This window comes from Leptodactylus fuscus, chromosome 9, assembly GCF_031893055.1.
Source record: "Leptodactylus fuscus isolate aLepFus1 chromosome 9, aLepFus1.hap2, whole genome shotgun sequence".
NCBI lineage: Eukaryota > Metazoa > Chordata > Amphibia > Anura > Leptodactylidae > Leptodactylus > Leptodactylus fuscus.
In genome coordinates, this window is record NC_134273.1 from 43,753,479 (window position 1) to 43,772,165 (window position 18,687).

The 18,687-nt window shown below is 40.7% G+C and overlaps 1 protein-coding gene across 1 annotated transcript; it reads right to left on the reverse strand.

Annotated features, from left to right (window-relative positions):
- Window positions 1-7,645: 7,645 nt before the first annotated feature.
- On the reverse strand, window positions 7,646-15,938 carry CBY1 (chibby 1, beta catenin antagonist). Its single transcript, XM_075287761.1, has 5 exons — window positions 15,853-15,938; window positions 12,247-12,384; window positions 10,790-10,895; window positions 9,122-9,234; window positions 7,646-8,297 (listed from the first exon to the last, which is right to left on the reverse strand). The coding sequence occupies exons 2-5, from the start codon at window positions 12,322-12,324 to the stop codon at window positions 8,217-8,219; spliced, it is 378 nt and encodes a 125-aa protein (XP_075143862.1). The 5' UTR covers window positions 12,325-12,384; window positions 15,853-15,938; the 3' UTR covers window positions 7,646-8,216.
- Window positions 15,939-18,687: the final 2,749 nt, after the last annotated feature.

Below are 18,687 nucleotides of genomic sequence, written 5' to 3' on the forward strand. Positions count from 1 at the left end.
AATAATGTCTAATTTACCCATTCATAGTTTTAGTCAGATTTATGAATCAAATATGGAGTGTTTGTAGAAAATCCTAAATTCTGACACAAATATCAATCGACTATTTTGCAATAATCAGCTCGCGTTTACTCCATGTGAACGGTCCCAAGCAGACCCCCATAACTGCTGAACGCTGGTGTGAACCTAGCATACGGCTACATACACACGACTGTAGTGGTTTTACTGTTTGCAAATACTGATCAGCAACTCACAAAACACGTGTCGATATGTCATACGCAATCACAGATCCGCAAAATGACCTGTATAGATTCACTACACTTGTCTGTGCCGCAAATGTGGAAAAATATAGGACATGCTTCATAATGGAGGATGTGTGTATGGGATCATAGAAATTATGAGTCTGCATTTTTATCTGTGGTTAAGCCCCCAAGAAAACAACAAATGTTGCCAGATGAAGCCACAGCTTGCAGCCACCACTGCAAAATAAAATGAACTTTAGCCTGGGGCACCACATGGCACAAAACTGCTGCGTTTTACAGTCACTTAAAGGTGAATCCCATCCATACATTGCAAAAAAAAAAAATATGCATTGCATTGTGGTTTTATAAATCGCAGCATGTCATTTATACCTACAGAAATGCTGGCAGTTTCCCTATAGGTATATTGGAAGTAGAAAGCCTTTCTGTAAAAAAAAAAAAAAGCAGGAAAAACCACTATATGTGTTTCCGCTGCGGTTTTTCCTACAGTGCTCTTTTTCTGTGGCCTGCTAGATGGGCCCTTAGTCTAAAATCCAAATTTTTTTACAAAGCATATATTTGCATAGCTTTTAGAAAAGCTATTCCACACATACCTTTTGTTTGTAAATCCTCCCAGCCGTTTTTGAATTAGCCTACTTTTATTGAAATGCTGATTAGTCTCCAGCGTGCACCCAGAAGTTCAGTGAGCACTGTCTGTGTGTATATAGGGGGAGGTGAATGCAGGGAAGCTGATGAGTCAGAAGCAGCAGCCTCACCCTGTGTACACAGATCACACAAGAAGTGCTCAGAAAGACTCACAGACACTTCCGGGTGCACGCTGGAGGATAATCAGCATTTCAATAAAAAACTGGCTAATTCAAAAATGGCTGGGGGGGATTAACAAACAAAAGGTATGTGTGGAATAGCCTTTCTAAAGGCTCTATATACTCCGCTCGCATACTCCGCCGCATCCAAGGGGCTTAGCTAAGTTAAATGTGCCCCCCTGGGCACCCCCCGTGGCAAGATCAGGGGTGCCCATAAGTATCTTCTGCAGCCTGGGGTCTGACCAGTGACCCCAGGTTGCTAAGAGCCCCCAGTACCTGGTTGATCCTGCTGGGTATAGAGGAAGCCAGCCGATGCGTCTGTATCGGCTGGCTTCCTCCATAGACTGCAATACACTGTATTGCAAGTCTATAGCATAGAGCCAGTGATCCTCTCTGATCGCTGGTTCTAGTGTCCTTGTAGGACAAATAAAAAATGTAAATAAAAAGTAAAAAAAAAAAATAAAGTGTGTAAACATGTTTTAGATATAAAACCCCCAAAATTCTATTTTCTTATATAAAATTCATGATATATAAAAAATTAATAAAAACAATGCATATTTGGTATCAACGCGTCTGTAACAACCTGTACAATAAAACTGAAACAATATTTCACCTACATGTGAATACCGGAAAAAAAAAATGCAAAAAATCCGGCAAAAGTAATGTTTTTTCGCCATCTCACCTTACAAAATATGCTATAAAAAGTGATCAAAAAGTCATATGTACCCCAAAACAGTACCAATACAAAGCACAGGTTGTCCCGCAAAAAAATAAGCCATCAACCAATTCTGTCAACCAAAAAATAAAAATGTTACACCTCTCAGAAGTTGGTGATGCAAAAGTAATTGATTTATGTCCCCAAATGGATTTTATGTTCTGCAAAACTAGTAACACATAAAAAACATTATGAGGTATTGCTGTAATCGCACCAACCCGCAGAATAAGGGTCATATGTTACTTATGCTATACGCCTTGCAGAAAAATTTTTTAAAGGTAAAAGACAATACCAGAATTGATAGGGATTTTTTTTTAATCCACCAAGAAAGAATTGATAAAAGTTAGTCAATATGTTAAAAACACCCAAAAATGTTATTACAAAATACATCTCATACCGCAAACATCAAGCCCTCATGTGGCCACATCACCAGAAAATTTTTTAAAAAATTATAGCTTGTGCAATGTGAAGACAAAAAAACCAAAATCACCAAATCATAAGAACACAACTGGCTGTGACAGGAAGGGAATGTATAAGTTGTATGAGCATATATTGGGGTACAAACCAGATTTAGAGCTTACGAGGGAAAATAAACCAGAACTGCCCCCCAGAGTGACACCCCCCCCCTCAAACATAGTAGCTACTGGGGGCATAGTAGGGAATTTGGTGTTCCCAATGTACTCCGCACAGCTTACATATCTACTATTCACCATCCGCTGTGCAGTCACATTTAGGATACTATTGCCCGATACAACCCCTAATAAGTTCTTTGAGGGGTGCAATTTTTAAAATGGGGTCATTCTCTAAGGGATTCCACTTTACTGGTACTTTACAGGCTCTGCATGACATGGGCAACCAGATACCAAACATCTGAATCTGCGATCCAAAAAACCAAAATAGCGCTCCTTCCCTTTTGTGCCCAAACAGCCGTTTCTACCCACATATGGCATTAAGTACATTATCCTGGGTACACCAGTGTCATACATGTGGGCATAAATTGCTGCTTGGGTACACAGCAGGGCGCAGAAGGGAAGGAGCGATATGTGCTTTTGGACAGCCGATTTAGATTGTTGGTTTTTGGACACCATGTCACATTTGTAGAGACTCTAAAATTTCCCCTACAAAATGGGGTCACTTGTTGGGAAATTACAAATTACTGGCACCTCCAGGGCTCTGCAAAAAAGACATGGCGTCAGGAAAACCCTCCAAATCTGTACACCAAAAGCTAAAAAGCCCACTGCTCCTTCCCTTCTGAGCGCCCAAGCAGCAGCGTACACCCATATATATATATATATATATATATATATATATATATATATATATATATATATATAACTTCTTTCTACCCGGGATGGCCACAGCAAAATCTTCTGTTCAAACCCTCAGTGTCGCTCCTTCCCTTCCATGCGCTGCCGTGCGCCCAAAAATCAGTTTACACCCACATGTGGGGTATTTATCTGCTCAGGAGAAATTTCACAACAAACTGCCAGATGCATTTTCTCATTTAACCCTTTGTGAATGTGTTTATTTTAGGGATAAATGAATGTTTGATTGAAAAAAATGAAATGTTTAAATTTCACCTCCATATTGTTTTAATTTCTGTGACATGCTTAAAGGGTTAACAAACTTCACAAATGCTTTTTTGCATTATTTGAGATGCGCAGTTTTGAAAATGGGGTGATTTATGGGTGTTTCTAATATATAGACCTTTATAATCTCTGTCAGAACTGAAGGGGTCCCTAAAAAATTAGTATGGGAAATTTTCATATAAATTTGGAAAATCGCTGTTGCACTTGTAAGCTTTATAATGTCCAAAATACATTAAAGGGGTATTCCCATGATGCTTGTTCACTAACCTGCAGGCTTTTGTGCTCTCTTCACTTCCTGCTTCTCTCAGCACATAGGTGGGCGGGGTTTCACTTGCACGGGATTGGTTGTAAATGAATTACCACAGTGTGAAGCTGATGTAGCAGAGCTGGATTTGAGTCAGTTTGCATTACATACAGAGATAAGGGACTCCCTATCTCAGCCCTTATCAGCCAAATTCAATTAAACCGACTGATAAGAGTTTAGAAATCCCCTATCTGAGAAGCTCCACTACTTAAAACCCTGAGAGCAGGCAGCTACATCACTTGACAAATGAGCAAATAATCCCAAGGGCCATGGAAACGGAGTGTAAACAATGAAGTGATAGCGGCCAAACAAAGCAGTTTTGATAAAGCAATGCATTTAGGAAAAGTCGTAAATCCACATAAACTAGCAGTATAGATAGGATCCTTGTGATGGGACAACCCCTTTAAAGGACAATTAAAAGATGATACCAATATAAATCAGAGCTATGATAGACCATATTTATTCATGTATTTGTGTGATATGACGATCTCTTTGAAAAGCAGAGCATTTCACATTTTGAAAACTGCGATTTTTTCCAAATTTCCAACAAATTTCCTATTTTTTTTTTTTTATAAATAAATATAAAAATATGATCAATATTTACCACTAACATGAAGTATAATGTGTCATGAGAAAACAATTTCAAAAGCACTTGTATAAGTTAAAGCGTCTCAAAGTTATTACCGCATAAAGTGACATAAGTCAGATATGAAAAATGAGGCCTGGTCATCTAGGTACTTTTAGGCTTGGTCTTGAAGAGGTTAAATTACACAGGTTTGTATAAAACACCATGCTTCTATAGAGAAAGGGCTCCATGTTATCTATGAGAGATAGCAAATACTCAGAGCCTTTATCAGTAAACTGAAATTAGCTAAACTGATTGTCCTGACCACAGAGCTGTTCATAACAGTGAGTGCACCCAGTGCTTCAGAGAGCAGTGACTCAGGTCATCCATCCTGTATTATCACACACAGTCTGTGCACCACTGAAACACGGTGTAAACAATGCAGAATTGCTAAAGCAACGTATTTAGGAAAACTCTTGAATTTACATAAGCTAGCAGTATATTTAGGACCCTTGAGATGAGAATAGCCATTTAAGCTGACATCTCACTCAGCCCTGTGGACTATCATATTAGAGCAATGTGGGGTGTAGCAGTTTGGAACAACAGAGCCGCCCTCAGTCTTCCAGACTGCTAATTTGCATATTGTGAAATAAATGAATATCTCAGCAACAGAATCAGGAATTTTCATGGAGAAAAAAATTGTTTGTGTTGCTGGTTTAATATGCTTCACCCTGGTGACTCCCTTTATAAGCTACAAAAAAAAGCCCCCTCTGCACTAAAGCTAACACTCTTATCAGGAAGCAGTGCCTGTCACACATGAATCAGGGCTCGTTCACATCTGCGGCCCGGTCTCCGTACTTAGGTTTCCGTTTCCTGCTTAAAACACAGGCAGGATACGGAAACCTGCAGGAGACTCTCACCCATTCATTTGAATGGGTGAGAAAGCTGTCCGGCCGTGCGCGGCGGTGAGCGTTTTGCGCTCTCCGCCGCGAAACCGGGTTTTATAATCCGGACACAGAGTCGGACATGCAGTACTCTGTGTCCGGATAAAAAAATCCGGTTTCGCGGCGGAGAGCGCAAAACGCTCACCGCCGCGCACGGCCGGACCCGGTCTATGGTTTCCGTCTTCTGGCATGCAGAAGACGGAAACCATAGAACGGAGACCCCAGACGCAGGTGTGAACCCAGCATCAGCTGTAAAGTGCTGATAAGCGAGAAAGTGTAAAACCTCTTTATGGAGTGTCAATATATGTGTGCACATTGTATACAGTACATTAAACTAGTAAAGTTAAATTAGTAAATATATCCCTTTTCTCAATACCAACATATTAACTTTAAGAACTGTTCACTTGCTGCCTAATATATGCCATTGTAATGAAATAAACCAATATTTTTCACTATACCTCTTTGTGACTTTTAGGCTAAGCCCCCACAGCTTTTTTTGTTGTTGCAGATTTTGCAGCGATTTTTTGAGCCAAAGCCAAGAATGACCTAAGACTAACATGCTCTATTATCAGAACCTCCCACTGCCGTATCTAAGACTTCTCCCAAGTTGCACCACTTGTCTGGAATTCTCTACCCCGGACAACCAGATTAACTCCCAATTTCTACAGCTTCAAGTGCAAGCTGAAGACACATCTTTTCAGACAGGCCCTATTAATTCCTAATGTAAACCCTTCCGCAGTTAGAATGCCTAAAACGAACCCTTCTCTGTTCACACTCTCGAATTACCCCAGAGGGTATGATGCAGTTTCCGACTAACTGTATATATCCAGGCACCATCTACACATTAAAGGGCACAGCTCATACAGCTTTATACATGCGTGATGAAAGTAACCTCGATTACAAGAAACGTCTAGTCCACTGAATAAGCAATGTTACCACCTAGGTCACCCCTGATACCACTTGTGTCACTCCCTCTACATCATAGATTGCAAGCAGAGCCCTCAATTCTGTGAAGTGACTATTTCTCTGTAATGTATGTTTTTGTCTGTACTTGATGGCTTATTGTTTGCAGGATAAATTGTACTTTGTAATGAAACCATTCCATATCCTGTACAATGCACGGGGAAGCTGGAATAAAAAAATTCTGAATGAGGTGGAATTGGAAAAAAAAAAAAAAAAACGCATTTGTGTTAATTTCTTATGGGTTTAATTTTTACGGTGTTTACTATGTGGTAAAAATGATGTTACCTGTATTTGTAATGCTTTGAGACCTTTCAAAAATGTAAAATGCAAAACATAGAAAAATTTTGACACCTGTAACTTTTTTATATTTATGTGTATGGAGCGGGGAATGGCCTCTTATGTGGGACATAATGGCATTTTTATTGATACCATTTTGGGAAGTCTTGATGGTTCGATCTCTTTTTATTCCATTTTGGAGTATAAATAAATCGCCATCTTGATATTTTCCCCACTATGCCATTCACCACAAGATAAATATTAATTTTTATATGTGATCTAGAGAAGGGGGGGGATTTGAACTTTTATATTACTTGTGAGGTTTTTTTTTGTTACACTTTTAAAAACCTTTTTTCTTTTTCTTTTATTTTCAGATTCCCTAGGGACCTTGAATTCTAGGGGGGTGGGGGTGGGTCTGTTTGCTTATACTATTCACTGCAATATTAATATATTGCAGTGAATAGTATAAAACATTGTCTTAATAGAAGGGGTATAATGACAAGCAATGATGAACTGGAGGGTGGCAATCGTCAAAGAGGTTGGCCGTGCACTTTAGATGCTGCAGTCGCTTGTCCGCAGCATCTACAGTATTAAAAGCAGCGATCTGTGTCGGCACCATTCGCAGCTGTCAGCTGTGGATCCTTCGTGCATGATGATGTAAATTAATGTGATTATGCAGAAAAGGGTTAATAGGTGAATAAGTGCAACCGAATACCTTTAGCAATGTTTAAAAGTAGCAAACTGCCAATTTGGATTAAAGGTGTTTTTCCATCCAGTGTGTCAGCATGTTACCTGGAGCAGATCAGATAATATGCAAATGCATGTACAGAATGGACTGAGGGTTAGCTGTGTTTTCACAGAGAGATAACAGACCTGGCTTTATCAGAACCTGAGATAAGCTGCTGCAAGAGCAGTTTAATATAGTATGTGAACATAAATTCATAACAGTCTTGAAGCCATGTCATTTACCGGGATAAAAAGTAGCCTATGTTTTAATCGAGGTTACAAACTATGTGCAAAATTTCATTCAAATCCGTTCAGCGTTTTTTGTGTGATTGAGGAACAAACAAACATTCAAACACACAAACTTTACAAAAGAAACATTCAATATTTATGAAACTAAATCAAAAAAATTTCAAAGTATTATTTTATTCAAATTAATAATTTATATAAAAAAGTATTGCTTTTATAATCAGCAGGTTTTTTTTCATATTTAATAGTCAAACTATTTACTTAATAAATTGGCAGATTTATGAAACAGTCTAAAGGAAAACCTGTCTTTGTTGCCCATAGCATCCAATCACAGAGCAGCTTTCATTTATCAAGAGGATACAAAGTAAAAGCTATATTGTGCTTGGTTGCTCTGGACAACAAAAACAGGTTTTCGTTTCAAAAATATCTTCCAATGTTCCTTCCTGCCTAATCTAGTCAAGTAACACCTTATAAATTGATAATGTCCTTTAATATTGATTACAAAATAAATAACTGAACTAGTTATGTAGGCTAGGGTTACATGGTTACCTTGGCTGTGACAGCCACTGCAAAACTTGGTGTGATATTCGCATAATGAATGTTGCTGCCAAGATGGCTTTGAAGCCCTAGCCTAATGGACTGATGTTGAGGGTGACTACTACAGCCCTGCTGCCTGTCACCACTGAAGTAAATTAAGAAACCTCACAAATAAGATGAAAGTCACACGAGTTCTGATCAGGAGAGGAGCATTATCAGTCTTCTGTATAAAGCAGGTGAGAGTCCATCAGCTTTTCCTACATCACTGGGTTTCCTTCTTACACATTCCAATCATTTCCTTCGCCCACTTAAGCTCTTCATTTCTTCAAGCTCCTTATCCTTTAGGTGAGATTCTGCTGTCGCCTCAGATAGCTAATGTTATAGGGAAAAAGAGAGTGAAAACATCACATAAAATACAGCCTTCACATTATGATGTACTGCCCTTACCTAGACTATTGTTATTCTAAATATAGATTGCTGGACAAACAGTTGGCCTTGCTGGACTTTTTTGTCGGCAATTTCTGCCAGACTCTGCGCTGAACGCACATGTTAACGAAGCGTTACTGATACAATGAAGAAAGATACCAAGCTATAATCAAATAATATAGGCAAGTCTACCATTGCATTGTTATTATGTTACATGTTGACGAGCCTGGAGGGTGGTTTGTACAAGAAACCCTAAATGGCGCTTGTTGGTTACCCTTGTGTAATGCAGCCACGTATATTCTATTTCAGACAATAAAATACACCCCTCCCCCACCCCAAAAAACAAACAAACCACACTTGAAGGCCAATAACACCATACACTTACCACCTAAAGGACAAATGGCTGTGAATAATTGACCAATCAATCTCTCCTACATTGTGAATGAGCATTCATGGCATATTTCTTATTATCTAACACCAGTCAAAATCGTCACTTCAACCAATTTGCCTTTAATGTCAACTTTTAGAATTTCAGTTCAGAAACACAGATGGCGCTAGAGTCACCCAGTTTTGAGACTTCCACTCAGGCGGCATGAAGGACATGCTGCTGGTTTAGGGGTCACAAACTTAGTGATAGTCTTATTCTGCTCTCCATGTGAAAGGAAATCTCTCTCATTAATGGCTATAAATTTGGTTAAAAGAGGGAATCTCTTAAAAATGATGCTGAAAATCTAAAAGTGTAGATGTGACTGTAGTCAAACTCATTTTACCATGTCCAGCAGGATTTCTACTTTCAATCGAAGCAAGTTATTCTCCTCCTCCAACTGAAGATTCCTCTTTCGAAGACGTTGGATTTCCTTCTGTGATCCAGTGCCACCAGATTCTATTAAATATACAACAGTAAACTATATAATATCTAAGAATAAAGCTTGCCTTATTTACTCTGCCAGCGTATGACTTCATTAGGTTTGGCCATTAAACCATGGAATAGTAAACGTATGTATTTATTGTTTCTTTGTTACTTAGAAGAAACTAGACCAGAATATTGAACCAACGTATTAGAGTAGATCATGATCCAAAATTACAGAAATAATGCAATTCTTGTGTTTTACTGGGTTTAATAAAACAAACAAAACATTTTTGCACTTGCTAGAAAATTCGTTTATTTTCAAATTTCTTAAAACTAAAAGTAATGAAAGTGGATTTATCTTGGATGTATTCAGCAGTTGTGGTTTACATGCAGTTAAAGAGGACCTTTCATGGGTTTGGGCACAGGCAGTTCCATATACTGCAGGAAAGCTGACAGTGCGCTGAGTTCAGCGCACTGTCGGCTTTCCCGATCTGTGCCCTGGGTAAAGCGCTATCGGTTCTGGTACCGTAGCGCTTTACAGTCAGAAGGGCATACCTGACACTCTGTCAGGAACTTCCTTCTCCACAGCAGCACCTATCGCGCTGTACAGTGTGAGCGGGGAGGAACGCCCCCCTCCCCTCCTGATAGTACTAATCTATGGACGAGCACTGTGAGCAGAGGGAGGGGGCGTTCCTCCCCGCTCACACTGTACAGCGCGATAGGTGCTGCTGTGGAGAAGGAAGTTCCTGACAGACTGTCAGGAACGCCCTTCTGACTGTAAAGAGCTACGGTACAGGCACCACTAGCTCTTTACCTGGGGCACAGATCGGGAAAGCCGACAGTGCATTGAATTCAGCGCACTGTCGGCTTTCCAGCAGTATATGGAACTGCCTGTGCCCAAAGTCATGAAAGGTCTTCTTTAACTGCACGCAAACCACAACAGCTGAATACATCCAGCAGCAGACTGTGGGCAGAGCTTGGCTGGAGAGCAAACTGAGAGGTCATATTTTTGGAGCTGTGTCCTGAATGATTCTACTGGCTTTTGGATTTCTGTTATTCTAGGTGAGGTAACCTATTCTGTGTTTAGTTAGAGCCTAGCCGGGCAGGTATTTATTTTTGGTATTGTTTCCTTTTGTTGCTACACTACCTTTTTGAGTGGAAATAAACTATACCTTTGTTTTAGACTAAAGAGTCTGGACTTGTGTGTCTTTGCCACCCCACCTAGCAACCCCAGACCCTGACAACCCATACACAAGTCCGTAGTTTTTACAGATCAGTGTCCAAGCCATAGAAACAAACCACACAATATGGAGCCAATCCTATTCCTCCCTGTATTTATGCTGCAAATTCACCCATCCAATTGGGGGTCATACAAGTCTTTTTACGAATCTGTGATTACCAATGACGTGATATGGATATGTTTTTGCAGTGAGTAAAAATCATTACATCCCTGTGGATGTAGCCTTAAAACAGCTGCCGATACCAAAAAATTGTCAAGAAGATATCAAGAGCGAATGAAAGCATTGGCGAAAAACTCACTGGGTCCATCTCGGACGATGGTGGTTTAATCTGCTAACAACTTACTTACCAGTTATCCATTGGCCATTTTCAAACTTTAGACTTTGCCCTGCAATAGTGATGCTAGGGGAACCATAATCCAAACCAAGCTCCACCTCCTTTGTTGTTCGATCCAGCTAGAAGGGTGAGGGGAATAGAGAAAATGGAAAAAAAAATCTAGTAAGTTATTTGATTAAATATAATAGTGTGTATTGTGCAACTAGTGCAATACACAAATCACAAGGCTGTACAAGATACTAGATGCTTAGGGACTTCTGTCATGTCTATGTTGGCAAATACTAGTATTCCCTGTGCAATAACAGATTCTTTTTCTGATTTAGATTCCATGTCACATTTTTTAATGCTATAGAGCATCTGCTCCTCACAGTAAATATCTTGCATTTCCCCAAGTTTTCAGCCAACTTTTAAAAACAAAAAGATAGTACCGCACAGCAGCACAGGTAGGGCTGGTTCTAGAACAGAGTCTTTCTACCTTTTCAACGCAAGTTCCCCCTTGTGAAAAAAAAGTACCGCTAATGGACACTGCGGTGTTCATCATATGTCAGCTCTTGCTTCTGATCTCAAGCAAGGAAAAAAAAACAACAAAAAACAAACTGGTATACATAGAGTAGCAAGCAAATCCTTTTGCTTATGGTGACAAGAACACACTATAAGGCCGAGGCCCCACAGGACGGAAACGCCGCAATTTGCCCGCAGCGGACACGCCATGGGAAAAATCGCAGCGTTTTACAGTAAAGGAAAAGTAGATGGGATTCTAGCGAATCCAATGCCCATTTTGCGGTAAAAACCGCGGTGTGGACATGCCACGATTTCCAAACTTGTGCAGTTTTGGAAATCGAAGCATGTCAATTATACCTATGGAAATGCTGACTGTTTCCCATGGGTAGAAAAGGGTCTTTTAGCTTCCATCAGCTTTTCACTCATCAGATCATAGATCAGAAGCGGCCTCTCTATATAGCAGAGACTACCCACTGATGTAGAGAACCATCCATTTAACCTGAACCCATCGTCTTCTGACATGTGCTTCTAAGCCTCATTGTTTGAAGACGGTGGGTGGCTTGAAGAGCACTAACACTACCGAGAGCCTCAGAATCTAAGCACTTTCTATATCTGTAATTTCCAGACCACTGTTTTTCAGTTGTGGCGCGTACTTCCTGAGATTATGTGGTGTACCCCCTGGGTTTCGTGTACCACAGTTTGATAACCACTGTTCTAGAGGATAGGCAAAGATCCGAGAAAAATACTGCAATATTTATTCCATCTTCTTTCTATTTGTAAAAACTACAAAGACAACTGAGGTTTTTAGAAAAAGTGAATGGCGCTGTAGAATATATTGCCTTTATGTAAGTAAATAAGCAAGGCAAACTTGATCTACCTAGGATTCTTGTCCATCCTTGCACTATACAACAAATAATGAAAAACAAAGAGAAAGATAGCAATAAAACACATAATATATAAAACACATACTGCATGTAAGTTTGAAAGTGATGCAGATTTTCTAGGAGGGGTTTTCTTTGGGCTGAAGGTGTTTCCAAATAGAGGCATCTTGCCTATTTTCCAAGTAGATTCCAGTGCGAGACAGCTATATTTGCTGCTTATAAATTCCTATAACAGAAAAAGAAATAATTCACATTACTAAATTACTATTGATAAAGGAAAATCCATCTCATAACTTAGTTCTGGCTTGGCTCGGAATCTCACACAGACTTGGCTCGGAATCTCTGTCTCAGCGGATTTGATGGAACGAATAGTCCTGTATTAGGGGATGTTCAAACGGCAGAATTTGGTCATGAATTTGAGGCCTCAAATAATCTCCATATTCCTACTGAAACCAGCCTCCCTTCATTTAAATTGGAAGCAAATACTTATTTTTTTCAGCTAGCAGAATAAATGTCATGCTTGATTTTCTGCCGGATAACTCCCATGGAATCTGCCTGGCCGGGGAAGAATTTGAGACGTAATTTGGTCAAGTGGAAAAATTTATCATCAGTAATGAATACGCTGCAACATACTCTCTGTGCATAGATTTAACTGATGCTTGGAGACAATGTAAAAAGACTGAGCAACATAGCAGTATTTAGCCAAAGTTCAACTTCAGCAATTAAATGAGTTTTCCAGGCAAATGTTTTTGTTTGTTTTTTTTAAAAGGTATGTTAGTGATATTATTGGGTTAATAAGTGCACCCAAATACATTTAGCAGTGTTTCCAGTGATTTCTGGGCTTCTTGGCATCCTCTGCATTTGTTTACTTGGTATAGCTTCCTGGAGTCTTATCTCATGCAATGCATCATGGTAGTTGCAGGCTGACTCATACTACCTCCCACTCACTCCCTCCCTGTCTCCCTAGTTATCCCACCAACTACTAGCCAATCCCAACTAACTAACTCAGCCCAACCCATCACACCTACCTGTCTCTAGACTTCCCTTCTGCAGGGACGGCTCCTCCACAACTTGAACTCTACCAGCACGTGCACAGGCCAGAGGTGCCTCCGGCGCCTGCACAGTAGGGATGGAGTGCTCGCTACAGCGCAAGGCTTGGACTATTGCATATGTGCCAGCAGAATCAAAGAAAAGGAAGAGCTGTCCCCACAGTAGGGAAGTCTGGAGAGGGAGACAGGTAAGTATGATGGGATGGAGTATTGAGGTAATAGAATGTCACTGGATATTCAGAAAATGTGCCTGACACGGTCGCATGACCGCCTCAGGGATATGGGTAACTATACATTTTTGCTAAAGTATGTAATTTATAAAGGAAGCGGAGGAGGGTATTTAGATTAGTGCAGGAATTCCATTTTATCCCAGACATCCCCTCTAAAGGTGCTGTATCAGCAAAATTTTGCTGTATGAGCCCCATGTATGCGTGAATAACCTTTAAAAAGGCCTTTAAAAAGGCTATTCAGGCACCGCTAATGATATTTTAATGGTATTTTAGCGCACCCCCCCCCCCCCCCCGTTTTAAAATATGAATATGCTAATTATACTTATCGTGCTACTACGCACGCGCAGGATTTGAACCAATCCCGCCAGAAGAAGAAGCCGATGAAGCCGGGGAAGAACCAAGACCAGAGGGCGTCACTGCAAGAAGAAAGAAGAGGAAGGTGTGCCAGAAGAGGACGTCGGACAGTGCACGATCACCCACCGTGCACGATAAGTATAATTAGCATGTTAGATTTTAGGATATTATTTTAAAACGGGGGGGGGGGGGTTTAAGATACCATTAGCGGTGCCTGAATAGCCTTTTTAAAAGCTATTCACGCATATGTGGGGCTCCTACAGCAAAATTTTGCTGATACAGCCCCTTTAATCTTTCTATCACTGTCCTGCATGGTACCGCCTGGCATAGTGTAGCAGCTGCTCTGTATTCTGTAATCAACTTAGGCTGTGATTACACAGCAATTTTGTGCTGAAGAACTGCATGGAGTTTTTAAGTGCAGTAATGTCTAGCATATGTTGTTATACATTTTACCAGTATGATCATGGTCATTAAATCAAAAACCTCTGGTGTACAGCCTGCTCTCCCACTATCCTGAATGGCTACAAGAAGTCCTTCATATGCAGAGAATGGAAGATTTGGCAAGAATTGGAAGAGTTTACCAGGGGCAACCAATATCTGCGCTCAAGGGTGGAGAAACTGGTGGGATTTTCAGCTATACCCACTGTTTGCTCCCTACACATAATGCCACTCATATTCCCTCCTAATCCTAGTCCATAACCCTATGGTGGACTCTTCTTAGTAACATTGGGATTCAAGGTTTTGCAGGCGCTGACCACGGTAATGTCCCACACTATGTACATTTGTGGTTTTGATATGGTTACTGTTATTATTTGACCCCACTTTCTCTTATTTCTAGCTTTCTGTCATTATTTAAGGGGCTCTATCATTGAAAGAAGTCAATTTGGGGGGGGGGGTGTTAGGTTAATTAAGATTATTACAAAAATGTTCACCAGCCTAACTTTATTTTATCCCTCAGGTGACGCAGACATTTTTCACATTCGTGTTTTCGTGCTCTACTTCCTGTATTCCATAACTTACCAATTTTATTTTCTGTTTACATAATCATAAGAGGGTTTGATTTTTGCATGAAAATTTGTACTTCAAATTGGTACCATTTATTATTCTGTACAATGTACTGGGAAGTGAGGGAAAATCAGAATGAGGTGGAATTGAAAAAAAAAATTCCATAGATTCACATCATGTAAATAACAGTGATACAAGGAGCAGCAAGTAAAATAAAGCCAAGCACAGGCTGCAGAAGGGAACAGTGAGGATTTAGCACTGCTGTGGATGTATTTGCAGATAATTTTTGGAAGCTGGATAACCCCCTTTAACACCCAAGTGTAAGAAACCTCAATGTACAAGATTCAGTCAAATAGTCTGATACTCTCCAAGGATGGATTCACATGCAGTGTAGTTTGTTGCAGAAAAGTATGTGCTGTAAGGCCGGGGCCCCATAGCACGGAAATGTCACAATTTACCGATGGTGGAAATGCCACAGGAAACATCGCAGCATTTTACAGTAAGGGCAAAGTGGATGGGATTCTAGTGAATCCTACACCCAATTTGCGGTAAAAATGGCGCGGCTTTGGAAATCGGAGCATGTCAATTCTACCACCAGCGTTTTCCCAATAGATATAATTGTAACAGAAAGTCCGCCTAAGAGAACTCTGCAAACGCTCTGTCTGAAGTGCTGTGGGAAGGACCGCGATGCGTTCCAGCCACGGATTTCCCACAATGCTTTTTTTGCTGTGGACGTCCCGTGGAGCCTAAATCAGTTCTCGTTAAACTTATCAAATTGTTTATCAAAAACAATTTACTGCTACTTTCAGTCATTTCAATAGTAAATACGCATGTGTGAATACACCCCAAATCTATGTATGTCCCACAACTTTACAAAGAGCACAAGCAGTATAATGCAGAGACTCGCTATGTACAGTATTTCACAGTTTCTAGTTCCTTGTATATGATCGTCACTGGCGACAGAGATAACCATAACCAGCGACCCTCTAGATACGAGTCTCCATTAGTAAATCCATTCAGTAGTGCCCCCCGCCTCTATGTGCACAATAACATTACCTGACTCCCGGATCACTATGAGCAGTCTGTCCAATACACCGCTGTATAACGAGATTTACTCGGAATACACACCGCGCACGCGCAAACAACACTGGAACCAACCACTGAAGAAAGGAGGGGGGCGGAAGTAATATTACCAACCTAAACTGCACCTATGTAAAATGAATTCTGTAAATTATCAACGATTTATTCAACCAATAAATTTGTACAATCACGTCTTTTATGTCCAGGATTGTAATGCACCTAGATACAAAACCTTTGCTGCATGTAGTTCCACCCCTCCTCGAACAAACGGTTTGATCCCAAACTTACGTTGTTATAACAACGCTTTAAGGCTCAACTGCCCTGCTCTTTTCGATTATACCATTTTAAATATAACAAGGGATACAAGATCTATTGTCATTGAAGGGCTGAAACAGCTACCACACATAATAAATATATATATACATACATAGTATAAGTAATTGATGGGAAATGTAATATAAAAATATGACGGTTGTAAAGTAGGCAGTAATAGACCTGGATTTATCATGGTATAGTCCACTAGGTTGCTTTGGTAGCCAGGGACGCCAGATTGATAGGGTGGCCTCTCCGCTGTTAGGTAATGATACGCGGGCTGTCTAGGATAGAATATATGGACTATGAGGGGGGGGGGAGATAATCCGGTATATTAGCACAGGGGTTCGGAGGGAATGGCGCCCTCATAGGTGGTCTCAGAAAGCTGCAATAATCCCCCCTTCTCTCTTATATAGGAGCAATAATGACTATGTCCAGCAGGTGGCAGCATAACACAGCCAGTCATAGTACAGGAGTTGGGGGCCACTGCTTGGGGTTAACCCTCAGCATCCTGCATGAGCTCACAGATCAGTGGCTATATACTTGTTTGTAGCTTCCTAAAGCTTCAGGCACATGTCAAATCCAAATGTCTTCTGCTATTTTTACAGCATGTCCTATTCAGATCGGTTTTCTGGGGTCCTAGCTGCCCCCTGAATTCAATGGAAAATAGACAACAATCAGATATTATCCAAGGGTCGTAGGGTCAAAGGAAAAAAGCTAGAAACTCGGATTGGGATTGCGCACTCGGTGCATGAAGCCTGAATCCCCTTTGTTTAGTCTTTATTCCTAATTGTATGCATTGTTAGCAAATTTCCAAACCCATTACAGCTCCGGGGTGTAAATTACTTTTGTCTATGTAATGTATATGTGCAAGAGTCAACAAGTAAATACCTAAAATGTCTATATAATGTAATATGTGTGTGTGCGCTCCCATATTTGTCTCACCTTTGCAGCTAAAACATTTTCCTTCTAAAAGACTTTTTCACAAGATTTTGGAGTGCGTCTATGGGAATTTCTATTCAGAAGAGCATTATGTGAGGTCAGACTCTGGATGAGAGAGTGTGGCTTGTAGTCTCTGTTCTAGTTCTTTCAAAACATGTGCAATGGGGTTGAAGTCAGGGCACTGTGTCAGAAAAGAGGGCTAGAATGTGCGGCGCACTATGCACGCCGCTGCAAATTTAGCTCCGCCCACTAATATGTTGACTCTACCCATTCTCATCCATTTTTCTTTGTGCCCTCACACAGTATAATGCTATTACAATTACCCTAACATTATATTCCCCCACATTATAATGTTCCCCTCCAATTGCCACAGAGTCTCCTGGTGTCCCAGTTTAAACTGAGGAAATTAGAGAGGAACATTAAGCCACAGGGGTAGTTGGAGTGTGACATTACACTGGGGAAACTAGAGGCGGACATGTTCCCCTCCAGCTACTTGCACGATTTAATGTCCTCCTCCATTTGTCCCCAGTTTAAGTCCCCATCCAGCGACCCCCCCCCCCATCCTCCGGAGGCAGATGAGTTGAAGCTGGGAGGCACAATGATTAGTTTGATACTACTTTGAGGAATGCGTGACTTTTGGGGGCCATTCACACGGAGTAACGTGCCGCGTGACCTGGCACGTATACGGCGTGTGAGATTTTGAGCGCCGTAAAAGCTCCCATTGATTTCGGTGGGAGCCTGGATCGTATACGCCGCGTTATTTTGCGGCCGTGATTTTGAAATCAATGAGATCATTTAAGGCACTCAAAATCTCACACGCCGTATACGTGCCAGGTCACGCGGCACGTTACATCGTGTGAATGCACCCTTAAATTACTTTGAAAAATACCAATCTTGTTATGGCAGGCTTGAGAATCTATTGATGACTCACGATAAAAACCTGTGATCTCTTCCGCGCTGGAGGTGTTCGGTAAGTGGAAGTTTTCTTAACGTTTCAGATGCTGTGGTCCCATCTCACCATCATCTTTACACAGCAGATACCCCCTACCTACAGCATTGAATGGGTTCTATATTTAAATGGAGTGCTGGCATCCACTGTACATGTGCAGCAGGTGATGGCAAATGCAAGGAAAATTGTCATGCATTTTCATAAATTTTTTTAGTGTAAAATTGCCTTTATAAGTGATGTCTGCAAAAGTTGATATACACAATATCTTGAACATTGTTGTTTCCTACTTTCAACTCTTTATAGGTTTCAAGCTTTCTATTTGAAGTCATGCATCCAGGTAATTTGATAAACACACAAGTGCATGGCTTGTTACATGGTGCAGCCCTGATAGCTGTCTCTAAGGCTCCCTTCCCACGGAGTAACGCACCGCTCATTTAGACACGTATACACGTGTCAGAGCACGGCACTTCAAAACAAATCCCATTGATTTCAATGGGTGCCGGCTTACGCACTCTACACATTGAAATCAATGGGAGGCTTTGTAACCCATTGATTTCAATGTGTAGCGCACGTATGCCAGTGCCCATTGAAACCAATGGGATCTGTTT